General features: G+C 32.6%; 2 protein-coding genes across 2 annotated transcripts; one reads left to right on the forward strand and one right to left on the reverse strand.

The window, feature by feature from the left end:
• Positions 1 to 8,432: 8,432 nt before the first annotated feature.
• LOC136062574 (wall-associated receptor kinase 3-like) lies at positions 8,433 to 10,020 on the reverse strand. The gene has a single exon (XM_065761776.1). It carries the CDS (start codon positions 9,683 to 9,685, stop codon positions 8,516 to 8,518), a length of 1,170 nt encoding a protein of 389 aa, XP_065617848.1. The 5' UTR covers positions 9,686 to 10,020; the 3' UTR covers positions 8,433 to 8,515.
• A 2,743-nt stretch (positions 10,021 to 12,763) lies between these two features.
• Positions 12,764 to 14,935, forward strand: LOC112005535 (wall-associated receptor kinase 2). Its single transcript, XM_024037800.2, has 3 exons — positions 12,764 to 13,653; positions 13,753 to 13,923; positions 14,823 to 14,935. The coding sequence occupies exons 1-3, from the start codon at positions 12,807 to 12,809 to the stop codon at positions 14,933 to 14,935; spliced, it is 1,131 nt and encodes a 376-aa protein (XP_023893568.2). The 5' UTR covers positions 12,764 to 12,806.
• Positions 14,936 to 20,006: the final 5,071 nt, after the last annotated feature.

Here is a 20,006-nt window from a genome sequence, read left to right on the forward strand (position 1 = left end):
TTGTGAAAGGCATACCCACAATGTAACTTCCATGGCAGTTATGGAAGTTATCTCTGAACCTTTCGTACTACTTAGCAATAGAAACAGTTATCAAATAAGTAACCGCTACCCACATGCTATATAAATGATCACCAACAGGATGGTAGGTTATTGAGATTTTCCCAACTTTTTTGGAATTACAGAGACTAACTTTGCCATCGAAGGATTCTTGGCCGGCTTCCACCGGTCTCCTCTGATTCTATGTTTATTTTCTCAGGACTCACCATAAAATCATTAGCATCCGAGACTTTTAGCCCACTGGTATAACAAAATTCATCAGACTTAACGTGTGAGTTGGGAACAGTTGGAAAACTCACTCACACCTAACTCTAGAATCTGTGAAGCTTTTGAACCATAAGAACAAGAACTTCTGAAACACAACAACACAATAAGTTCATTGTATGCAGAAAAATTGTAATACATATGGAGCAAGCACAATGTGATCGAGCACAATGGAATAAAGCAATAAACCATGGAAAGACTAAAACAAGCAATCACTATAAACAAGTGATCATAATACTCATTCACACTTAGAATGAACATCCGGACATTCAAGCTGACAAACACAAGGCAAATCACTCGAATGACCAACACTCAACCAATGCACAGTACATAAAGTATATGCATCTAGGAATAAAGTCCTACAAGGGCACAAGAGTAACAATACTTAGAAGGAAATGCATAACATTTAGTTATAAGTACTGATTTAGCAAAGCACACAGGCTGCATAAAGCAAGGTACAAACCATAAAGCCTGCAAAGTGCATAGAAACAAACCCTAAAAGCTTACGGAAGCAATATGAGTACAAAGCATAAACAGAAACCTTAAAAACCTACAAAGGTACTAGGTACAAACCATAAACTCATAAAGCAAATAAAATTGAATAACATCATAATATATACTGAATACCATTAACGATGCAAAACTATCCAAGAGTTAAGAGTTTAGCCAAACAATAACTGAAACCACAGTGTATCAAACCTATACTAACAACAGTTATCCAAAACACAGTATCAAAGCTATAGAGATAACATCATTTAAAAATGAAAGCTCTCCCTCAAACAAGAGCTCCCCCAAAAATTCTCCCCCTTTTTAACCGGAATGGCCAAAGGGTCACTGCTCCTGGTTGGTGTGTATGCTGTCAAACTTAGCTGAAAATACATCAAGCTGATCCTGCATTGCTATCATCCTTTCAGTATGCTGATTTTGAACCTCCCTAAGTGCATCAAGCCTCTCTAAGATAATCTGAAATGCATCAGGAGGTACAGTTGATGAAGTTGAGGCTCTCAGACAGGAGGTAGGTCACTTAGCAATTTTTTCCAACCTCTACCCTCAAAACAACTTGGAATGAAGGTGTCCTTCAAATCCCTTAAATCAACAAATCTTTCTTGAATGATGGTTCCTTTTGAGAAGGAATCCCTATATCTCTTAAAGTGTTGAACTGACCTAAATAGGTTAGGGTCCATTTTTAGTCTTTTGTCAGATTTCTTAGAAGCAGTCTTCTTCTTTGTAGGAGATGCAGCCGTCTGTAAACAAGTAGAAAAGGCCACAAGAACAAGGCACAATAGATAGATACTTAACATTAGCAACAGTTAAGAAAGAGTTTGAAATCACCATTCAGATCAAACACAGTTGACAAACACAAGACGAATAGAATAAATCAGAACATCATTAAATCAAACAAGTTTATTCTGTATAGAACAAACAGAAGCATGCAATAAGTAACAAGAGATGGATAGGGTAAACCACATTCAGGTAGATGAGATCAAATGTCAATGAAAAATGTCATAAAGAATATGAAATGTGCAAGAAAACCCCAAGACAATAACACACACATGATATGGTGATATAAAAACAAAACAATGCTTGCCACACACTTCAAAACTCATTTATTCTGATAAACCCAAAACCACATACAGAGTGAAAGACAGAAAAACCCCAAAGCCATAACCTCAAGGAGTAGATTCACAAACCAAAAACAATGCTTAGTGTTAGGTTCTAAAGATTTATGATTTTATGTATTTAGAACTCTAATTTGTATTGTTGGCAAACCATAATCAAAACAGGTTTTTTAGTCTTATTTAGGCTTGCTCAAAGTTAGGTCTTTCATGTAAAGTTGAAATCGAGTGGCTGCAGATGCATTGGTGCATTTCGGCCTGGCTCGATCGATCGAAGGAAAGACTCGATCGATCGAATCTCGGGCAGAATGTTTTTCTGCAGAATATTTCAGCTCAGCCCTAACTCATTAAACGTTTTGGGTTTTTTGTTTTTACCCTAGGTATATAAAGAAAAACCCTAGCCACGTTTTAAGTGTTGCTCCAGTTGAGTTGTTGCTCATACTTTGCTGTTTTGTGTAAATCTCTTGTGAGATCTAGATGAGATTTCTTTTACACAAAACTTAGGGTTTTCAAGGTAGAGATTATTTCAACATCTTGATGATCAACTCGGTTGCTACCATAGAAGTTTAAAGATTATCAAGCATGGGTACTTGTAGCTGATTAAAGAATCCAAGAAAGAATGAGTCCGTGGATTCGGAGCTTGCACGTGGTCATGTCAGTAAGTTCTACTAGTGGGTAGCATTAGGAAGTCAAGCGGGGAGCTTGTAAGTCCTTTTGTATGAACTTCGATTCTTTCGCATAGTGGATTTAGGTTCACCTTGAGGATAGCTAGGTCAAATCCTCTCAAGGTTTTTACCGTGTGGTTTCCTGGGTCATCATATCATTGTGTCTTTTATATTTCCGCTGCTTTATACTTTTGATATGATTGTTTGTTTGTGATAACCTAGAATTGCTAAAATTGACTAAGTTAATCACTTGGCTAATTAACTAGGTTAATCTGGTTGTTTTAAGGAGTCTAAAACCGTTCACTCAGAACAAAGACATACAAACTTATGCAAAAACATGGCACAAACTCTAAACAACGCTAAGAGATATCAACCCCAAACAAACGCCCCAACAATTTAGACAAACCCATGTTCAAACAAATTATTTTGCAGAACACAGTTGCAACTCACAAAATAAGAAAATAAATATCAAATCAATAAGAATGAAGTGAGATAATGAAAACCCATACCTTTTTCTTGGTGTTTGATGAAGACATGATGCAAAAATGAAAGTTTTTTCAGAGAGACACAGAGTGTTTGATAGAGAGAAATGGGAAAGATAATAAACAGTCACTAATATTCGAGGAAAAACTAAAAAACAATTATAAAAACTGTCTGTAAAACGCAAAACACGCATTTTTCGCGACTGAATTAAGTCGCCAGTCAGTCGCCAGGGTAAGCCGTGAAACACTGTGAAACCAAGATTTTCAAAAATTCTTCTAAATGTTTTTCGCGACTAGAAAGTCTACCCGCAAGATAGTCACGAGATGAGCCGCGAAAATCTCTGAGTACCCTTCGCGATTGGACCTTCCACCTGCGAACAAGTCGCCATACTGAGTCGTGAAAATCATAAAAACTCCAATTTTGAAAAAATTTATAAGTATTTTTCACGACTGAGACCTTGACTCACCAGTGAGCCGCGAAAAGTCTTAGAATGAGCTCGCAACTAGAGTATGCGAATGGTTCTACCTGCGACTGAGTCGCCAAAACAGGGCAATACTATTTTTGAAATTTTTGACATATTTGAAAAAACAAAATACTTTCCAAAAATAAACTAAAACACTCAAAAATCTTTTTGTGTTTGATCAACAAAGATTGAGCATGTGAAAACACATTTAAACAAGTACAATCACACATATGAATTTGACATTTATTGAACATAGACTTGTGTGTTGTGTGTGGATATCAAATATGAGATAGTCCTTAGTCTAATGTGAAGCTTCAATGATCAACTCAATCAATGCATACACAACTAGCACTAGATAATATGACCCATCTCAATTATAGAAGTATGCATATATGACCTCTCACATAAACTTTAGTACAATTCTTTGAAGCTATTCATTTGGCTCCATTTTTAACATATCATTTGATCTTTTTGAATAAACATATCTTATTGTAAGATCGATGCCTGAAATTTTGAATATTTCAACTTGATGGGCTAGCCTTTGGCTTTTTCGGTATCAAACAATTTATTTTGGTCGCTTTCCCTTTTCCTTAGTCAAATACTAGTATGTGCGACAAGCTTTTGCAGTTCAATATCTCTTTTCATTTTGAGATTTACATTTGGTGAGCCCTTTGAGTAAAGCAATAAAATAAAAGTGGGAAGATATATAGGCACAAGTCTATGCATGTCTCAAGATCAACAAAACCATTCACTAATTATTCATGACAAGATTGAAGATCTATTTACAACAGTCATATAGATTTCAGAATTTCATCCACAATGATATGAATGCATAAGAGACAAGCTAAGCTCGTTAAATGCCCAAAGCCATTAGTACCAAGGTACAAGGCAAAACATGCTTTGAGACAACACTTAACAAAGTTGATCAAACTTTTAGATTTTCTACTTTTTGTGTTTTTGGTTTTTTTTTTTTTTTTTTTTTTGACACAAAAGAAGAAAAGATTGATAAAAAACAATGTAAAAACATTTTAGAAAGAAACAAATAAACAAGCAACAATTCAAAACAAATAGAAGCATAAAGCATACACCGAAACATATTCACAAAGCATAGGAAGAATTGATGCATGGACATGTTATAATGCTTATGCATGAGTACCCTTCGTCACCCACACGTCACGTGCGTTTGGGGTAATATCCTTGACGGATTGGGTACGAAAGTTAGGACTATCAAACCTCTTTGTGAAGCTTTCCAAGCAATTTGTGAAGGCACCAATCATCTTCATCATGTCCATCATTCCGGTATCACAGTTTTGACTTCTTGATTGTTCACCACCCTATGACCTATTGTCATTTCTTCTTCCTCGTGACCGAGAAGCGCTTGCATTGTTCAACGCTCTCAGCTTATGACAGTTGGGTCTGGTATATCCTTACAATCCGCAATAGTGACAAATGTGATTTGTTCTAGAACCCTGTTGAAATCTTGTAAGTGATCTTCCTCTAACTTCATGTCTGGCTTTTGATGGATTACAGACTGTATTGAACACCCGTTGATCAGCCACATAAAAGTCTAGTTAAAAAAAGGAGAATCCTCTTTTATATATACTAGCATGTAGTCCGTGCTTACGCACGGAAATACCTTCATTAATAAAGGGTAACTTCATTTAAAAATAGGGTCATAAATGTCAAATAACAAATTTCATTTTAAATTCAAAAAGAGAATTTCTAAAATTTAAAATTCTTTTTCCTTCATGTTCAAGAAAGAAATTACAGTTACTGCTTATCTTTAAAGTTTATCTTTTTTATTTGTTTAAAAAAAATTAATTATAATAAATGCAAATTATTAACGTTTATCCTAAAAAATAGAAAATCCTCTGAGCATGCATGTGCTCAGAGGCTAATAGTATTTATTATTATCCTTTCTACTAGTTATTTTATCTTTATTTGAGTAGTCCTAGTTATCTAGGTATCTTATCTCTATTTCAATATTTGAATAATTATCTGGTTATTTTAGGAGATTGTTACTCTTTAAATAAAGGTTCATGGTCTTCCACCCAATGGAAGTCTTTTATCAAATTCCATCTCTTTTCCTATAATATTGTTCTTAAGACAAGAAGTTCTTCACTTGCTAGCACGTAATAGCGGTAGAATGAGAGTGAATATTAATAGTGTAGTACCCTGATTTTATTTTATGATCATCACCGTATATCATCATTATTAATTATTATTATTATTAGCTTTGAGAGGCGATGTGGATAAGCACATGGTGTCATGATAGGGTTGGTGTGAGGTGTAATTATGTGGCCAAAGAAAGAATGCTACCCAAAGTTAAGAGATGAAACAATAACCTGCACAATTAGGAAACTGTATACATTCCGTGCATATGTAGGATGTGCAGTTCTCATTTATTTTTATTTCAATTACAAAAAGTTAAGGGAATTAAAATCTTTAGTCTCCTTATCAGTTAAGGAAAATGATAAGAGAATTTATAAAAAAAAAAATAGAAATAAATAAATAAATAAATAAACCTATTTGGATAAGAAGTCTAAGAGTCATTGGAATCCCTTGGAGTTCCATCTTATCTAAATAGTTTAGTAGTTAATAACACCTTAAAATGAGGTTAATTAGAAGCTATAAAATCATAGAAGGCTCTAGGGTGTCTTCATTATACACGTTAACCAAAAGCTGAAGAAGAAAAAGAAAAAGAAAAGTGTACGGACGGTTGGAGGCATCAGGTAGTAGCGAGTATTCAGGTAATCACTCCCTAGTCTTGACAATGGAAGATCAATAATTTTTATTAGAACTATTGTCATATAAATATTGGCCTGTGATTACGTTAAAGATTAAAAGAATTCCTGTTTAAGTGTATCACTGTCATGATTTAATTTGGTTATTAGACTCTGGAGCATGAAAATTTTATTTATTTTTTATTATTTTATTTATTTTTTATTTTTTTGTGATGAAGAACATGAAAGATTTTGGTTTGAAGGACTAGACAAGATTTTATATACTTTGATTAAATTACTAGTCTAAGATTGAACCCAAAAAGAACCATCTGTACGTTGCGTTCAAATACAATAGGAAGCCTTGTAGCTGGTTTAAATTGATATTTGATATATTGGTCGGTTGCTTTAGAATAACTGATAGGTATATTAGTATTTAACGTTTCTAGGCGTGGGTAATAGTTCTACTAGTTTTGTAACTCCAAAAATAAAAAATAAAAAAAGACGGAATATATTCTGGGGGATTTTAGAGATGTTTAAAGACTAGTAAATTTTTAGGAAGTGTATAGTCCTTTACATCCTTATGGTATATGGCAAGGTGGATTAATTATATAATTGTGTTACTCTTTTATTTTATTTTATTGTTATTATTATTATTATTATTTTTTTTTGAGAAATACTCTTTACTTTTAGGTGTGGAGGAAGAGCTCATTTGATTTTGGATCTAGACTACAAGTATTAGCAAGAAAGGTAAGTAATTATGCATAATATACAAAAGTTTTGTCCATTAAGTTCTTAGAAATGAAAAGTTTTCAAAAGTTATGTTTTTAATCTTACATTTTCTTAAGTTTATCAAAAACTTTTTTTTTTTTTTACACCATTGAAAGAGAAACTTCGACTTTTAAATAATGTTTTAAAGAGAAACTTTGAATTTTAAATAACCTTTTGAACGTTCGAATCTCATTTAAAAGATGATTTCTAAACTAAACTATTTTCAGAAAAGAATTGAGTTTTCTAGATAAGTTTTCTAAAAAGAGTCTTGATCTTTAAATTTGTTTAAAACCAAGTGATTTCAAATTCATATTTCTATTTTCCAAATGGTATTTAAAACGTTTCTTTTAGTAAATTGATTTTTCAGACTTACTTAAGAACTGTAAAATATTTATATAAACTTTTTAGTTCCTATTCATTCCCTAAGAGAGTTAAGCATTCTTTGATTCATGTTTCAATTTGATATTGCGATCTTCGATATGCCTTTATATTTAGAATAATTGTTAATATTAAGTAAATTATTATATTTTGTATAAACTTTACTTTTGTGATATGTGACTCAAAATAATTGTTTTTAAAATTAATTAGATATATGTGTAAGCTCGCTCATACAGTTGTATGTGAGACTAAATGTTGATCCCTCATCAAAAAGGGTTAGATGTTGATATCCGCTCACAGAATTGTATGTGAGAATATGTGATATATATATATATATATATATATGTATGTGTTTTCGAACGATTTTAAGATTTGATAACATATGTATTATATAAGTGGCTCATTATATGTTTTGGAAACTATATTTGATATCATTGAGCGAATTTGTGAAATAAAAATACTCACGATCTGCTTGACTATATTCTGTTGTGTATTGTGTATAATTGTTTACTAGATCTGTGGCTTACCCCATCAATTACAATTTTTAGATTAAAGTTTAGTTGAGAAACATAACCTTTGGATTACTTCATAAGGTCTAAGGTAGAGTGTGCGAAGTTTTGGCAACTTCAATAGTGCTTGAAGCCTAATAGAATTTTTAGTTTTTTTTTTTTTTAATTTTATTTTGGTTAAGATTTTACCGTTTTTGAAAATTATTTTTAAATTGTGAATTTTAGATATTGTAAGAGATTTATTAATAGCATTGTTTATTTGGAGTTTTATTTAATTTTGGAATTTATTATGTTTATTAAGATATGCAAAATTAACAAGTTAGTCATATATTTAAATTTATGTTCCATGAATTTGGGTCGTGACAATTAGTCCAACGGTAAGATGAAGCATGATAAAATATTTCCAGTGGGAAGTGAAAAATGAAACAAAAAAGTTTCAGTCATTTATTAGATGTAGAAATTCAACCATAAAAGCTAGTGATTGATAGAAACTTCAAAAGCAACAGTAAAATAATAAACAAAAATAAATCTTCAATTTATGAATGTAAAGTGTGCGTCAAGGGCTGATATTTTAATTTTAATGCCACATTTATCTCCCATCCCCTAAGCCCAATATTACATGGTTATTCATGCTATCATATCCAGTAGTTTTACTGCTACTGCTGTGTTCGCCAGATGTCTCTCCAAGCAAGTGTTCGGTCTCTTCCAAAGTTTCTCCAAAATCAACCCATGGGTGCGTCTCCATCTTTCTTATTCCCGCTAACTCCATTGCAACGTCTTTCATTGTAGGCCTTTCCTCCCCTTTTACTCTTAGGCACGACTTTGCAAGTTCAGCAACCTCCTTGAGCTGCTCCTTGTTTCCTTCTTCAACTACATGATCGTCAAGAACATCAAACAATCTCTCCTCTTTCAAGGAACAAAGAAAATGCATAGCAACACTTCTTTCCTGTTCCGACCTACTGAATGAAAGTGCCTCCTCTCCTGTTAGCAGCTCCACAAGAACCACCCCAAAACTATAAACATCACTTTTTTCTGTCAATTGACTCGTGAGTAAGTATTCAGGGTCTAAGTATCCAAGAGTTCCTTGTACCATTGTAGCTAATTGAGTTTGATCTAACGGAACCAATTTTGAAGCTCCAAAGTCAGAGACTTTTGCAGTGTACTTCTCGTCTAAGAGTATGTTTGTTGACTTGACATCCCTGTGGATGATTGGTGTAGAGGCTTCAGAGTGCAGATACGCTAGTGCTTCGGCTGTTTCTGCAGCAATTTTTAGACGGATTTGCCATGGCATGACAGATGTGTTACTTTTATGATGCAAGTGCTTGAACAGTGTATCATTAGTGATGAATTCATAGACTAACAAAGGGACTGGAGTCTCCAAACAACAACCCAAGAGTTTGACCACATTTCTGTGGTTAATTTGGGAGAGGACAAATACTTCGTTAATGAATTGCTGAATTTGGCTTTGATCGATTGTTTTAGACTTTTTGATAGCAACAACCCTGTTATTTGGTAAATCCCCTTTGTAAACTGTACCAAAACCTCCTTGGCCAATTATCTTACTTTCATTGTAGTTGTTGGTAGCCCTCTTTAACTCTTCTTCAGTAAAGATTTTGGTTGTTTCGGTTGATCCTTCGAATCTACTCAGTTGTTGTTCTAAAATCAAACCACCATTCTGTTCAAAGAACTTTTCCTTGAGCCTGATAAGCTTTCTTTTCTTTAATACGAAGTACAGCCAAGAGCTGCCCACAATCATCATAATAAAGCTTATGCCAATACCTGCACTTGAAAGACCGAAACATTATTCATTTTGACAGAACACCACTATCGTCTACCGAAAAGGTTAGGCACAACACTAAGCTTTAAGCATTTATTGCCTTGTACCGTTTGAGTGTCTATAAACTAATACACTAATACACTAAGCTTTAAACATTTATTGCCTTGTACCGTTTGGTTCTGCAAAGAGTTAAGAGTCCATTAATGGGATTTGATGACATAACGTGGGCCGAATTAGGTGAATGATTAAAAACAATTGAAAGTTAGATGACTATGTAGTATATACCATGTAATGGATTTGAAACGGTCCATAGACTCCAACCTTTAAATTTAGTATTTGTTTTGCAACCTAAGTGCTAAATTGATAGTAGATTTTTCAAAAAAAAAAAAAAAACAGTGCTAACTTTTTTTTTTTTGGAGAAAGAATTAAAAAACTACATTTAGAGAAATGATATAGTTATAATACAATTCGTAAATATACTTACCAAGAGTTTAATTAGTCAAAAATTGCAGTCAAAATGACCATTAGTGCCATTACCATCTTTCATAAAAATGTTTTTATATTAGATTGAGTTTTAAATGTAAGATTTTATATAGTTTCTTAATTAGCACCATATAATATATATACAATACATTTAGAGTAGCATTAAGGGAAAATATCTATACAGCTATAAACTAAGGAAAAAAAAAAAAAAAAAAGCAGAAGAAGAAGAAGAAGAAGAAGAAGAAGAAGCAAGATTTGTTCAATACATTATGGTACTAGAAATTTGTATCTTTTTAATTGATAGACAAACAATATATTAAATAATGTTTCCTTAAAAAATTGGATTTTCTAAACAAAATCAACATTTTGGGATAGAAAGAGAGTACGTATTTTAATTAGTTTTGTTTTTTTGAAGCCTTAAATATCAATCACTATACTTCACTAATCCATGAAAAATTTGAAAGTTATAAATCCTCATGTTTTATAGATTTATTTGAAAGACTTAGATAAATTAATAGATTTGATTACCTTCATAAATAAAATAAAACTTTGATTTTTATGCGTAGAAAATGTCATGTTCCTATCAACTTTGATGGGGACTAGATATTATAATTTCTTCCATAGGTGTTCAGTCACCATCGCACGGTCACTTTGGAATAGTACCCAAAGCGTGTTGCGGACTGTCAAATTTTAAATTAAATTTATTTTTTTGATAAAATGCTAGAAATTCAAATTAAACTGCGTGTGGACAACATATTTTGGTTGTAGTGGATCGTGAATTAATTATACAAAGTATTACACATCTGTAATAAATTCAGTTAATTATGTGATTAAGAATATAATTTTGGGAAGGTTCAACTCATAATACTGTTGCTGAAGTTTTTAACTAAAAAAAAAATTAAAAGAAGAAGCTAACCTCGGTCCTTGGAGGTATCACATACACTAAAGCAAGTTGTTAGGTTTTCATTTGAGTTACTTGTAGTTGTTATTATTGGGAATACGTGACCATTAATTAGTTTTAATAATCAATTTAACTATCGAGTGCAATTTATATGCTTTGTTTAAGAATAAAGCCGTGATTTTGAGTTTTATTAATTTTGGATGTAAAGTACAAATTTCCTTATGCAGTTATCACTTCTAGGCAATTGACTATATTGTTTTTAATGCCTGTTTGTGTTATAATTTTTAAAACAACAATAATATGAATGATTGTGAATAATGAAGATAAAGTTATTGGCCTATATAAAAATGATTATTTACTAATCACAATAGCATATATTATTAAGTTATGTAAAAATAATGGTAGCAAATTTTGTTATCCAATAACCGACCTCACCTGAAAAATAACCATTGAAATTTCAATGTATGAAAAAAGTATTGTAAATCCACTTGTAATTAGGCTTACTTTAATAGTATCTACCCTTAATTTGAACTTTGTTACTTTATCTATTTGAGGTTGCCTCCATCAGGCTTCCGTAACTCACCTATATTAAAATTTAGGATAACTATGTCTTTTTGTACTTTTTTTAATGTCCCTCTTCTCCCTTTCCCCCATTAAAATCATAAATAATTTAAAAAAAAAAAAACACATAAACACTAAAGAAAATAAGATAAGGAGTGCTATATATATATATATATATATATATATGTAAAAAAATCCATGCAAAATCTGAGGGGGGCGCCCCCCTAATCAGCCTATACTGCAATCTAGTCGTTTTGAAAGTCAAAGTCTCCTCTTGATCAAAATGTAAAGTGTACGTAAACAGAAATCCACCATAAACATTCACTTCAAGTCTAGCGTAATAGACGGGCCTCATCTTTTCGTCTGCTTATAAATAGTCCAAATGATTGTTAACTTGCATGTTCAATAATTCGTGAAGACTTTTCATGTTCTCGAAGAATATGATGTCATTTGCACAGTTGTTGGTCCACCATTTGTGGCAACTGTGCCTTCAAGGAGACTTCCTCTCTTACCTCAACTTCCTGGAAGTTGTATTTCCTTGGGAATTTGATAATTGTGGCTTGCTTTCATATTTTCTGATTACTTGGAAAAAACACATGGACAAAATTTGGACAAGATTATATTTCCTCTAACAGAAATAATAAGCCTGTAGAAATCACACAAACAAACAACTTGAAGAAAAAAAAAATTAAAATAAAATACACAATTTATGCAAATCACTTGCATCAAAGTCCAAGCATCACTATCAAAATTTGTCCATCACCGGTAAGTATTAATTAGTAATTACACCACTGGGATGGGAGAGATTCTACAACGTAGCTTCCTAGAATTAATAGAGACGACCTAAAGCAATAGATTTTTGGGCCTGTTTGATAGATAAATTTAAGTAATATTGTTTATAATTTTTTAAAATACGTGTAAATAATAAAATATGTAAAATTTGTATAAGGTTATTTAAAAATTGAAAATATGAGTGTGAACAACCTAACCAAACAGCCATTACTTTCAGAGGAAGACTATTTCTTTCAACCCCCTTAAACTGGGGCATTGACCCGGTCATCGTTCTCTGCGCCTACAAAAGGTACAGGATTGGAAAGTCTCAGGACATCACAAAACATAACAAAAAGTCTACTTTTGCTGGCAAACAAATTTGTGGCCATGGGATTACATCGGATGCTAATTCGGATCTCACTGATTGGAGTGATAATATCAGCAATTGTGGCGGCAGCAGCCGCCCTAGCCAAGCCTGGCTGCAACAACATGTGTGGAAATGTAGAAATTCCCTATCCATTTGGCTTAAGTAAAGAGTGTTCCCTAGATGAGACATTTCTCATCACCTGTCCCAACAATCTAGCAAAAACAGGTGGCGTCACAGTTACAAGCATATCCATTGAAGCTCATGAGTTGCGTGTCTTGCAGTTTGTAGCCAAAGACTGCTACAATCAACTCGGTTCAAATGTGCACTACAACGGAGCCACCTTCTGGGCAGCCATGTACACTATTTCAAAGACCAAAAACAAGTTCACAGCTATTGGCTGCGACACTTATGCATACCTTACGGGGACACAAAATGGAGAAAAGTACTCGATAGGGTGCATGTCTCTATGTAATAGCCTTCGCAATGTGGTTAATGGGTCATGCTCTGGTGTTGGATGCTGCGAGGTAGAGCTTCCTGATGGATTAAAAAATATATCAGTATCATTAAATAGCTATTATAATCACACTAATGTATCAGACTTCAATCTCTGCGGTTATGCTTTTGTTGTGGAACAAGACCAGTTCAGTTTCTCCTCTTCTTATCTCAAAAATCTTACAAACGAAATGCTTCCTATGGTACTTGACTGGGCAATTGGGAGTGAGACATGTGAAGTAGCAAGTCGAAACATAACGACTTTCTCATGTAAGGGGAATAGTCTATGCTATGACCACAAAACCAGGTCTGGATACCAGTGCAAGTGCAAGCAGGGTTACCGAGGGAACCCATACCTCCCTAATGGTTGCGAAGGTATATATATGTTTATGAATTTAAAATATCTATTGTGGTACTTATTTTCGATTTCATTTTGACGTATGTATTTGTGGCTTGATATTCCTTCGTTTGCAGACATTAACGAGTGTGAGGATCCGACTCTTAATAATTGCACAAGTGCAAAAAACTGTGTTAACACGGAAGGGAATTATTATTGTCGTTGCCCCAAGTGGCACCACGGGGAGGGAAGAAAAGACGGTGAAGGTTGTGATGCGGATCTCTTACTAGTGTTTAAGATTGCAATTGGTAAGTATATTTACGAATTGTATTNTAAATAAGCTAACAACCTTGGTCCTCGTTTCACAAACACTAGAGCTAGTTGTTTGGCTTTCCTTTGAGTTCCTTTTTTTAATTTGCGAAATTTGAGTTACTTGTAAGAACCCATTTTTAAAGAACTCGGAAAAAAAAAAAAAATCAAATTGAAACAAAAGTACTTTCTAGTTATAAAAGTTTTAAAAGAAAGAACAATTTTTTTTTTTTTCTAAATGTAGCAAAAGAAACAAAAAAAAAAAAAAAAAAAGATTTTCCTCTTCCTATAAATTTCATTCTTGTCAGTATATATTGACATGTAGGATGAGACTCTATCTTTATTCTCATACGATATATTTTATTAATAAATATTCGATTCTTTCTTTAATTTGGATCCATTCACAACAACTCTTTTAATACATAAATATAGACAATAGAGATAAATATTCTTACCCAAAAAATAAAAAATAAAAAATAATGAAGGATAACACTGTAGTTATAATACTATTATTATTGATCAGTCCAAATAGTACAAATTAGTGGTTACTAGCTAGTCTTTTTTTTTGGGGGGGTAATATACTCGTTAGGACCTTGTCAAAGCCTACCTTTGATATATTAATGCAACATGCTCTTCTAAAACGTACAAGTTTAATTAATCACAAAGACTCATGGTGTATGCATTGAACTGACCAGGTCTTCTTCCCGTTTGCTTTTAAAAAGGGTCGGAAACTTTGGGGCAACCTATGGGTTTCCAATTCCATAGGAATGCTTATGCTAATCACCAGGATTGGTGTGATATTAATGGAACCGACAGAATTTCCTTTAGCTCTGCCTGACTGCCCCGAAAGCTGTGGAGATGTAAAAACTCTATATCCCTCCCTTTGGTATAAATGAAGGTTGTTACATGAAAGATCAAGCTATAAATTTTTCTATCAATCGTGACTCGTCGTCTGGTCAACCACAGCCAAAGACTGGAAACCTCATTGCTACAAAACGTTTCCATTCTTGATGTCTAACTCCATTGACTGGTACAAACTTACAACGACTCGGTTATGCCTGTGGAAAACAGTATGAAATTATTTCTCAGTGTCCCCAGTTTTTTCAAATATTTTTTTGTGGAGCTTAAAATTTTTGTAAAATTTTGTGAAACGTTTTACCAAAGAAAATTTGATAAAAAATTTATTAAAAAATAAAAAATAAAAAAATAAACACAGTAAGACACTATTCTCAAAAATATGGGTTTCCGTTTCTAAAAAAATAAATAAATAAATAAATTAATATGGGCTTCAATCACCTGGGTTGGTATGATATTAATGACAACCGCAAAAACATTAATTTCCTTTTTCTCTGCATTAACTGCCCCGAAAGCTGTGGAGATGTACGAGTCCATTGACTGTTACAGCGAGTCGGGTACACCTCTGGAAAACAATACGAAATCGTCTCTCAATGTCGCCAGTTTTTTTAAATACTTTTTTGTTGAACATAAAAATTTTGTTAAACGTTTTACCCAAAAAAAATTTGATAAATTATTTAAAAAAAGAAACCACAAAATAGCTCTCCCTTCGCAAATTAGATGTTGGGAGACACTAGTTTTAATGGTTTTTGCTTGAAAAATTTTATGTCTTACTACTGAAAATTTTTAATGAAAATATTTCACAGTAAAACAAATATTGGAAAATTCATTCCATTAGCTTGTCATTGCTTTCGATTATAGTACAACTTCCAATTAACTTAAAATTTGTTTTTTTTTTTTTTTTTTGAGACAAATGCAGCCATAAACGAATTTGATGTTAAAGAGCTAAATAACTGCACAAGCAATCAATATTGTGTAAATGAACAAAGATTATCGTTATTTCTGCATCAAGAGGTACCATTGAGATGGGTAGGCATGTGTCCCCACTCGTAAATCATCACTAATAGTTAATGTTGTAGTTGGTTAGTATAAATTTTTTGTATGGCATCCTTGGGTCCTTTTTGTTGTATCATCAAGTTAGGTCAAATATCGATCAAAATTAATGTTCCAAACTCATGGCCAATTTGGATGAAGGATGAGTAAAAGAGAGTAGAGTTTAATTAGTCAAAAATTGCAGTCAAAATGACCATTAGTGCCATTACCATCTTTCATAAAAATGTTTTTATATTAGATTGAGTTTTAAATGTAAGATTTTATATAGTTTCTTAATTAGCACCATATAATATATATACAATACATTTAGAGTAGCATTAAGGGAAAATATCTATACAGCTATAAACTAAGGAAAAAAAAAAAAAAAAAAGCAGAAGAAGAAGAAGAAGAAGAAGAAGAAGAAGCAAGATTTGTTCAATACATTATGGTACTAGAAATTTGTATCTTTTTAATTGATAGACAAACAATATATTAAATAATGTTTCCTTAAAAAATTGGATTTTCTAAACAAAATCAACATTTTGGGATAGAAAGAGAGTACGTATTTTAATTAGTTTTGTTTTTTTGAAGCCTTAAATATCAATCACTATACTTCACTAATCCATGAAAAATTTGAAAGTTATAAATCCTCATGTTTTATAGATTTATTTGAAAGACTTAGATAAATTAATAGATTTGATTACCTTCATAAATAAAATAAAACTTTGATTTTTATGCGTAGAAAATGTCATGTTCCTATCAACTTTGATGGGGACTAGATATTATAATTTCTTCCATAGGTGTTCAGTCACCATCGCACGGTCACTTTGGAATAGTACCCAAAGCGTGTTGCGGACTGTCAAATTTAAATTAAATTTATTTTTTTGATAAAATGCTAGAAATTCAAATTAAACTGCGTGTGGACAACATATTTTGGTTGTAGTGGATCGTGAATTAATTATACAAAGTATTACACATCTGTAATAAATTCAGTTAATTATGTGATTAAGAATATAATTTTGGGAAGGTTCAACTCATAATACTGTTGCTGAAGTTTTTAACTAAAAAAAAAATTAAAAGAAGAAGCTAACCTCGGTCCTTGGAGGTATCACATACACTAAAGCAAGTTGTTAGGTTTTCATTTGAGTTACTTGTAGTTGTTATTATTGGGAATACGTGACCATTAATTAGTTTTAATAATCAATTTAACTATCGAGTGCAATTTATATGCTTTGTTTAAGAATAAAGCCGTGATTTTGAGTTTTATTAATTTTGGATGTAAAGTACAAATTTCCTTATGCAGTTATCACTTCTAGGCAATTGACTATATTGTTTTTAATGCCTGTTTGTGTTATAATTTTTAAAACAACAATAATATGAATGATTGTGAATAATGAAGATAAAGTTATTGGCCTATATAAAAATGATTATTTACTAATCACAATAGCATATATTATTAAGTTATGTAAAAATAATGGTAGCAAATTTTGTTATCCAATAACCGACCTCACCTGAAAAATAACCATTGAAATTTCAATGTATGAAAAAAGTATTGTAAATCCACTTGTAATTAGGCTTACTTTAATAGTATCTACCCTTAATTTGAACTTTGTTACTTTATCTATTTGAGGTTGCCTCCATCAGGCTTCCGTAACTCACCTATATTAAAATTTAGGATAACTATGTCTTTTTGTACTTTTTTTAATGTCCCTCTTCTCCCTTTCCCCCATTAAAATCATAAATAATTTAAAAAAAAAAAAAACACATAAACACTAAAGAAAATAAGATAAGGAGTGCTATATATATATATATATATATATATATGTAAAAAAATCCATGCAAAATCTGAGGGGGGCGCCCCCCTAATCAGCCTATACTGCAATCTAGTCGTTTTGAAAGTCAAAGTCTCCTCTTGATCAAAATGTAAAGTGTACGTAAACAGAAATCCACCATAAACATTCACTTCAAGTCTAGCGTAATAGACGGGCCTCATCTTTTCGTCTGCTTATAAATAGTCCAAATGATTGTTAACTTGCATGTTCAATAATTCGTGAAGACTTTTCATGTTCTCGAAGAATATGATGTCATTTGCACAGTTGTTGGTCCACCATTTGTGGCAACTGTGCCTTCAAGGTTTATTTTTTGCCGCGGGGGGAGGGGGCTGGGGGCGGGGGTATTAAACTCCAGCAACAGTATTATGCGTTGAACTTTACCAAAATTATAATCTTAGAGCATTCACATCAGTGTGTGTATTTTACACATCTATTTTTACACTAAAAACCTACTTTTTTTATTCTACACATTCACTTTTACAAAATACCTACATCAGTTCATTTATTTTAGAAGATATTTTAATAAAATATTCATTATACCCTACATCAGTTCATTTATTTTACAAGATATTTTAATAAAATATTCATTATACTCTTTTTTTTTTTTTTTTAATTTCTCTAATGATCATACTTTTTTTTAATTTAAACTTATATTTTAAGTAAACTACCAACACCGGTGGCTCGGCCAATGGAGCCGCTTGTGTTGGAGGTCCGATGGCCGAACCGCCAAAATAGTGGCTCCGGCGAACACCGCCAGATTGGTCTTGCCACCCACCGTACCGCCAAATAGTGACCCACCGGTGGGTGGATTATTAAAATAGTGGCTTCGACGAACGCCACTGATGCCCAAACTACCAAAATAGTGGCTTTGGTGACCGCCCACCGGATTGGTGTCTCCGACCATTGTACCGCCATCACCGATAACAAAGGGATATAGGCTGCTAGTTACTTATAAAAAAAGAAAAAGAAAAAAAGGGATATAGGCTGCTAGTCAATTCATTAACATACCTAGATGGTTCTCTCTAATTCCAATATTTTTATGTCCGCAATTCTCTCCATGATATTCTTACTCAGAGTAGGTTGCAAAAACAATCAAATACCCATTGGAAGTCACTAATTATGGAACTTGAACACCCAAAATTTTCTGTATACGAAAAACAAGTTGGGAAAAAGACTTAACATTAATGGAAGCAAAGACAATTCAAGTTGGGTCTTATGGCAAAAAATAACTTCATAAAACACCTCCAACTTGACAATGCTAAAGTATGAATAATCCATATCCAGCTACAATAAAAACCGCTGATATCCAAAATATTTTCTAACATTCTGTGAAAAGAAAGAAAGTTTGTAAAAATAACAAAAGAATTTTTTTTCATTAAACTCAATTCAACTATGCATTAGTCCCAAATAAACTGAGATTAATTAAGAATGCTTGTTATTAAACAAATAGCAAATAAATGTGTACATAAAATAGAAGAAGTACCAAACAATAGTTAAGATATAATGTCTCCACTTAATAGACTTCTGCAAGTATCATTGTTGCACAAGTACTAATGATTTGTGCAGAATGCAAGGGGTCACGGCACACATATACAACATTAAGTTCATAAAACACAAAGTATATACCCTGTTCAATCAGTCCCAAAACAGGGGAGAAACTAATCAGTCCCAAAACAAGGGAGAAACTAATTATATACCATGTTCAATCAATTCAAATTCTTCAAACACTCCCTACACACGGGGAAAATAATCCCTATCAAAAGACAAAATTTAATCCTTACCTGAACTCTAAAATAATCAAATATAAATACACACAAAATTTGAAATACTAATAAATTCCAAAAATAAACCTTCGGGTGTGCTCCGAAGAATCCCTATAAAAAAACCCCAAACTAGAAAAAATTTGAAACAAGAAACTCTAAAAAAAAAGTTTAGAGAAAATCCCAAGAATCTTGCTTGAAACCAAAAAGCAAAAAAACCCTAAAATCTCAATGAGAAAAACCCATACCTTTTTAGAGAAATTAGCCCCAAAGTCTGTCAATGGAGAAGATGAGTCTATCAATTGATCCACCTTGCAAAACCCCCAAACCGATCAAATAGAGAAGATGAGTCTGTCAATAGAGAATGAGAAAAAGCTGAGTAGAAGTAGACGAAGAAAGAAGATGAGAGGAAGAGAGGAATGGAACAGGGAGAGAGAAGCTGAGACCTGCGTTGGTGTGCTCAGTGAGAGGAGAGAGAAAAAAAAGAGCGAAAAAGAAAAAGAAGTTTTTTATATTGTACCCGTGTGGACTGATAATATTATTTTAATGTTTACATGAGCTACAGTACCCGTGTATATTTACATGGGTGTTGTAGCTCATGAA

The sequence above is a fragment of the Quercus suber genome, unplaced genomic scaffold, assembly GCF_002906115.3.
Source record: "Quercus suber isolate HL8 unplaced genomic scaffold, Cork oak 2.0 scaffold_428, whole genome shotgun sequence".
Classification (NCBI taxonomy): Eukaryota; Viridiplantae; Streptophyta; class Magnoliopsida; order Fagales; family Fagaceae; genus Quercus; species Quercus suber.

Bases quoted from the DNA above. Each gene is read 5' to 3' on its own strand.
- LOC136062574 (XM_065761776.1), bottom strand. From the start codon at position 9,685: ATGATGATTGTGGGCAGCTCTTGGCTGTACTTCGTATTAAAGAAAAGA.
- LOC112005535 (XM_024037800.2), top strand. From the start codon at position 12,807: ATGGGATTACATCGGATGCTAATTCGGATCTCACTGATTGGAGTGATA. The intron at 13,654-13,752 runs GTATATATATGT...CTTCGTTTGCAG, and splicing joins CCTCCCTAATGGTTGCGAAG to ACATTAACGAGTGTGAGGAT. The intron at 13,924-14,822 runs GTAAGTATATTT...GTATAAATGAAG, and splicing joins AGTGTTTAAGATTGCAATTG to GTTGTTACATGAAAGATCAA.